Raw genomic sequence first — 7,357 nt, forward strand, 5'->3', positions numbered from 1 at the left:
ATGAAGCTATATATATTTAAAAATTATTATTGGCTGTTAGGTTTAGTGTTGTAAAATATATCTTAAGCTTCATTATGGGATCCTAATCTATTACTACTATATCTAGAAGCAATAATTAATTTCATATTAACGATTCCTATAATTAATCACCATTAGTTTAATTGACCCTACATTCATCATGCATGGACTTTTGCCTCCTTAATTAAATTAAGTCATTGGTTAAGTTGACTTTTGAAATTTCATTTATGTAGATAGGTATATATCATAGTTACCTAAAAGAAAAGCAAATTAAAGTTGCTTATTTTTAGGGAAAATGCTTGTCTAAAGCCTATGGATATCAAATCACAACCTTCTTGTCTCTTAAAAATGACCATTTCATTAATTTAGTATCACAAACTAATTATGATTAATTATGATAAGAATCTAACGGTTGAAAAAGAATGTATAAGCTAAGGTTTCATTCAACGATTCAAAAGATAATTTCAAATATTAAAATCAACACATTATGCATGGATTATCAAAGTCTATATTGTATTATGAGAAACTTTGAAAGTGGGGTAGAGTGAATTTAGAATATAATTTTTATGAATTTTGAATTTCAGAATAATAACAAAAAATACAAGTATGAGTTTTGAATTCAATTTATATATATAAACTTCCGTCTGTCCTCAATATTTTCTTTTACTTTTTTTTTCCAAATAATAATAATAATAACCAAAAAACATTTGATTATGCAATGGATTGTTTTTTAAACTTTTTTATTTTATTTTAAAAAGACTAGTTTCAAATTAATGCATGTTCAAATACAATTAATTGCTTTCCAAATATCACCTTTTTTAAAAAAAATAATATCATAACACTTATTTAAAATATATTTTTGAATATCAATACATAATTTAAAATAAAGTTACTAAATTATGTCGAACTTGAATATGTATTTCAATGATATATATATATTCGTGTAATCTTATGAATGAAATCTGAAAAGGATAAAATATATATCTATATTACTCTTATTTTTATGAATATAGAAATTGTTTTCAATAAATCGTCGATTTAGGAGAATAGGGTGGAGAAGTGGGGGTGGGATAAGGGGACATGGTGGGACATATTTGGAGTTGTGGTGAAGACTTTGTAACTTGTAAGAGCTTTTGATTGAACATTTATGAATATAAAAACAATAAATCAAAATAAAGTTGAAGAATATTTGGTCTATTTTAAGTGTAAATAATTACCTTTTTCTTCTATCTCTTTAAGTCTCATGTAGTAGTTAGTAAGATTCGTATAGATCTCCTGCCATCCCCAAAATTATAAACTAATGAAATTGAATACATTATAATATTAATAATAATAATAATAAAATGACAAATAAAAACTATATACTATATAAATTTCATCGTCAATCACGCAAAATTCCTAAACTATATGATTCATCATCAACACGTAATGTGGGGGTCCCCACTTGAAGTTATAACACCTGAATTGTTCATTTTATTTTTATATTTCATACCCCGTCAAAAAATTGTATCGATAAATATTTATTTGCATTTGATTTTAAAATTAAATTAAGCAATTTTCACCTTAATTTTGAAAAATTAAAGTTAGAATAGATGCATGTCGTTTAGATTTATGAATGAAAAAGATAACTTTCATTCTGTTGATTTAATGAGGATATTGATTACGACAGATAAATTTTTACCGCGTCTAAATTAAATATAATGTGGGTATATCTATACATATTTGTTATAATAATAAAGATTTTTTCATTCATTTATTTATTTTGTTGTAAAATTTTCCATATATTGACTCATCATCATCCCATAAGGAGGATTGATTTCAATTTTCTATTTGCAACTTATGACTTCTTCAACTTATTGAATGTTCGACAATATTTCTAGTTCTTGATGACTCTTACAATAAAGGGCATTATTCATCTATAAAGCCAAATAATGTGTGGACTATAGTTTTAGCATTTTGGGATAAAATAAGATAGGAATTGCTTGGATAATAAACACCTCTCACTCTAATTCGAAAGTTATATGGATTTGAGTCATCAAGAAAGTAAAAAAAAAGAAGTAAAAGCTCTATGTCGAGATGCAATATTTATCAAAAAAAATTATGTATGCGTATATACCATATCGAAAATATTTAATTTGATTAAACTTGTTACTGACTCAGCTATCACGATTATAAATAAGTTGTATTAGTATGAGGGAGAAACGTGGGCCATAGAGAAAAGGTGTGATTAGATCCGATCAATAAATAATCATAGATATGCATGAATCTAAGGTTAGATACTGTTCCTATGTAACCGTTGGATACTTATTCACCTATCCAAAGTATTAAGTATATATTAATTCTAATTTGGATTAGCATATGATAAGATTTATTTTCGAAGACGTTGATTTCAATATAATTTTTTTCATACGCAAAATTTAAACTCAAGCCTTATATTGATGTCAATTATTTCATCATAATCTATTTGATTTTTACGTATTTTCGCCGAGGCCAGAAATTTAGCTTAGCGTAAATTACATGCATGAGATTTTTATTTTATTTTTGACTTTTTATATTAGTTTTATTTCTTGGTTTGGTCTGTGTCGGTTCCTGTGATTAAGCTAATACAGCTGTTCAAATTAAAGAGAAAAATCCAAGGACATTTTTGAAAAAAAATAATTGAATTTAATACAAATTTTTAAGATACAAATATTTTTCATATAATGTTATAATGGACCATAGAATATATAGTGGTAGAGACGAAATTTATCGAGAGATTCATTATCTATTATATATTTATTCAAATGATAAAGAAAATGAAGAAGTCGTTAGAAGACATCTTAACTAGATTGAAGTAGAGTTTTTTTTGGGTATGTATCAATAAGCTAGATCGATACCATGAGTCATTTCACGCAATAAATAAATTCCGACACTCTAAAAATTATTGGACATGTGAATTCACAGACTAAAATATAGAGATAGTATCAAAAAATAGTTTACGAGTTCGATCAATCTAAAGCTTTGATTCAAACTTTTGAATTTGTTTTAAGAAATTCATTAGAATCCAATAACATAAAATGACTAGAATTGTGAATCTATAAGCTTTGCTTCTAGTAGTAATAAAAACAAAAAAATTGATAGATAAATTGGAACAGATAATTTAATTATAGACCTCTCAACTTTGAAGTAATTCCATGAAAGGCACTGACATTTCTGTTAGGTACTAATAACTTTTACTAGAATCCTCATGGGATATCTTGTCCCCTAAATCAATGATCATGGTTTTAATACACATAGTATATGCTCTTTTTGATATTTCATATGATTTAGGTAAACAAAAGCTACAAATGCTTTCATTTACTTTTCGTGAATTGAGGATTTATCAAAAGTCATCTTTTAATCTTTATAAGGTTAAATATTAATATTATTTTCTTTAGATTTTACTTATAAAATTTATATTGATAAATATATTATTGTTGTTGTAAAAGTTACAAAGTGCAATGAGAATAGAAAAATTCATACTGCTAAAAACAGTAATCTAAATAAAAAGACAATCATTTTGACAGTTCAACAACCCTACTACATTCACATGAATCCAATTAACCATTTCTTTCCATCTAGCTTCTCTGTACTATACTTAAATAGTTCAATTGTGAAACAAGACAAAATCTAAAACCTCAAGTAAACAAAAACAAATTGACACTTCCTTCCCCACACAAAACGTTATGTAATAGATACGTGATTCGTCTAAAATATCATATACCCTAATATTTATAAGCTTGACAGTTTTTCTCTTGAGTCACCCTCGTTGATTCATCGTATATATCCATACATACTTATATTTACACAAATTTAATAAATATAAAATATTATGTGTGAGTAAGTATTTTTCAGTGGGTCCCAATTTAGTCCTGTTGTAAACAATCTATTTCTCTCTCTTACATTATAATAAAATATTCTCTTTGCTAAATTAAAAAAAATAAAAACCCTTCCAAAGTTTTTATTATATATATAACTTATACATGCATCCATTTCCCCAACGACATCTCCCTTTGTTTCAAAATTCTCTACATTTTTTCTCTGTCTCACTTTCTCCTTCATTAATTTCACACACATATTTATAGTCTCACAAATATATATATTTAAGAAAAAACAACTACATGGCGGAATTAGAATATCGTGTGGGTTCTAATACGAGTGGTCGTTTAAAATTATTTGGTTTCAACGTGATAGAAGATCAGGAACAAGAGGTTGAGTCTACGAAAACGTTATCAGGGTCGCCGGAATCCGGTGAGTTTCCGGCGATCGATGGCCGGAAATATGAGTGTCAATATTGTTCTAGGGAATTTGCAAATTCACAAGCTTTAGGTGGACATCAAAATGCTCACAAAAAAGAAAGGCAACAATTGAAACGTGCCCAAATTCAAGCTAGTAGAAATGCTTATATGAGGAACCCGATTATCTCCGCCTTCGCTCCGCCATCCCACCTCCTCGCTCCGCCGGGTACCGTGGTGTTTCCGGCGTCGACAAATCCATCATGGGTTTATGTACCACGCGCCGCTCCATCCTTCCACGTGTCGAATGGCGGGAGGGGTGTAGGGAACTTTCACTACACCAGTGGTATAGCGGAGCCCAACTTAACAAGTGTTGGGCCTCAATATGTTAAGGCCCATAGTGGTAGAGTTGGTGGAAATAATGGGCCTTCATTGAATAGTATGTCTAGACCGGATTTCGGGCCCAATTTCGATGACACCTTTGGATTGGATCTACATCTAAGCCTTGCGCCAGCCGGGTCATAGAAATAACGTTTACTGGTCACTCGTTTTTCCTATCTTCGAAAAATAGTTATTTTTATAGAGTTGTTGAAATTTCAAGATATTTCGACTCTGTCTTTGAAAAGTAGCCAAGATTTCAAATTTCACATGTGAAACTTGTGTACAGTGTTTCAATTGGTTAAGATTTCAAATTTCACGGATGAAACTTCCGTACTGTGTTTCAATTATAAGAATTGAAATGTGGCTATTTGTGAATTTACGTCGGCTCGCGGCTTGGCTCGGATATAATCTATGGGAGAGTAGAATTAATTTATCCTAAAAATGGGATCTTGTACATGTTAAAATTATTTATTTAGTTTTTCAATATTAAAGAAAAAAATTCATTATGTGCATTTGCTGATTTTATTTTATTTTCGTCTTCCTTTTTTTGTTTTTGTTTGAATGTTTCCAATATCAACTATCGTCAAAAGGATTTTTAAAGAGATTATAAATAAAAATTGAATTAATAATTTTTAGTTTTTTTGTTTATTCTTGTGGAGCCGACCAAATAGTTCCATGTGGCAGACGAACATATAATAGAAACAAAATTAACAAAGTACAAATACGTAGAATAAAATTAGAATTACACTAATTGAGTACGATTAATTTATTAAATCTCATTAATTTTAGGTGGGTTCATTCGAATTTTCTTCAACGGAACATCATTTAAATATTATATATATATTAGAATCTAACCTTTTGATTTCTTTATATATTTATTTTTTATATTTAAAATTGAAAATTTTAATTCCAACAATGATTAAATCTTTGATCTCCCAATCAAGTTAGTTGTTTTTGCAAGACATGTTATGTGGACGTTCATGTATTTGAGTGTCAATTTTTAATTTTTAATTTATATAACACAATTTTATTTTATTTTATTTTTAGATTTTTGTCTTATTGCATGAGTGACCATGTGTCTTCTTGCTAATCTCCTTAATCAGGGATTTTCCTATTAGTACTATTAGTTGTTATTTTAAAATCAAAAAGGTTTTGATGGGATTGCCATTAACTTAATTATATAATAGTATGTGTAGTCTACAAACTAGGCTTCATGTTGTCATGATAGATGGCGGATCTAGAAATTTTATTAAAAATGATCAAAATATAAGTATATATCTTTAAAAAGTTATTTTTAACCTATATACACAATATTATTTTCTATATGTGTAGTATAATTTTTTTAACAAAAAGTGTTTGAGTAACCATCCTTTAGTCAATATAGCTATGCCACTGGTTGTCATTAGATTATTAATTTTAATAGTATTAATTAATAATTAGCACACCATTAAATATTATGAATATCACTTCACAAGACTTAAGCCCTACTTCACTAAGCTATAGACACATATGCAATGATTTTTTTATATACAAATACAAAAAAATGATTTAAAAAAATTAATCAATTTTATCAAATTCGTAGCAAGAATTCTAGGTTTGCCTCTACCTACCTTACATAGTTTGGATAATTAAATATGCTTTTCATAAAAGGAGGTTACAACTTGAAAATTAAGTCAAAATTGTTGGGTATTATCTTTAATCACTTTTTGGATCTTTCCAAAGTAATGGTTCCAAAAAGAAAGTAAGATGACTAGAAAGTTAATGATTTAATTATATTTATTTTGTACATTATGATGGGATCATGTCTGAAATATAATATAATATAATATCATGTTTAAAAGTCCATGTAATAACTTCTAATTGGTTGATTAATCTTGATAAACACAATTTTTAGTGGGCCATAATTAGGATTTGGAAGATCTTTGAACAATAAGATATCTCCATCACTTTCAATCAACAACAAAGAAAGTTAATTAGAATGATTAAGGTTCCCCTTAATTATAAATGTTTTAATTAATTAGTATATGTTATGATGATGGAAAACCATTAGGAAGAAAAAAAAGGAACACTTTGTTTAAGGACAGTTGTTGCTGATTAATCAATAAGAGTGCTTGACAAAGATGATTGGACAAGAATGTCATATACATATTTATTCGCACTTAATATTTATAATTAATCAATTAATTTGATGAAAATACTGAGTATGAATAAAAGGAACTTCTCATCTCGTGGCATAAACAACATTCAAAGTACAAATTTGTAATACCAGCAAATCACATATCGATAAAACACAGATTATATGTTGATTTATAAAAGAAACTCAATCTTGAATCACATGGCATATTTTAAAATCGGTTACCCTAGATTCAAAGCAGACAATTTAGTTATTCATTTGTTGTGGGTTCAAGAAACATAAAACTCCAGTATATGTTAGACCCAAACATGGCTATTAATTAATGTGACAAGCCATTAATTAATAGGTCAAATTCATCTACGGCCCTTTAAAGTTGGCACCAAATTTCACTTAAACACCATAATTGGGCGATATTCACTTTAGACACCTTATGTAGGGCCCCATTGTGTCATTTTAACACTTTTTTAACAATCAACTAAAATTACATATTGTGTAACACACTCGCTAATGATCTGACACTACGATTAATTAAAAAAGAACACGTGGCATTTGAGTGCAAAATAATATTTAA

At 28.1% G+C, this 7,357-nt stretch overlaps 1 protein-coding gene across 1 annotated transcript; it reads left to right on the forward strand.

Moving 5' to 3' along the window:
• The first annotated feature begins 4,043 nt into the window (after positions 1-4,043).
• Positions 4,044-5,164, forward strand: LOC129874106 (zinc finger protein GIS3-like). Its single transcript, XM_055949337.1, has one exon. The coding sequence runs from the start codon at positions 4,158-4,160 to the stop codon at positions 4,794-4,796; it is 639 nt and encodes a 212-aa protein (XP_055805312.1). The 5' UTR covers positions 4,044-4,157; the 3' UTR covers positions 4,797-5,164.
• The last annotated feature ends 2,193 nt before the right edge of the window (positions 5,165-7,357 follow it).

Source organism: Solanum dulcamara, chromosome 2 (genome assembly GCF_947179165.1).
Source record: "Solanum dulcamara chromosome 2, daSolDulc1.2, whole genome shotgun sequence".
Lineage (NCBI taxonomy): Eukaryota > Viridiplantae > Streptophyta > Magnoliopsida > Solanales > Solanaceae > Solanum > Solanum dulcamara.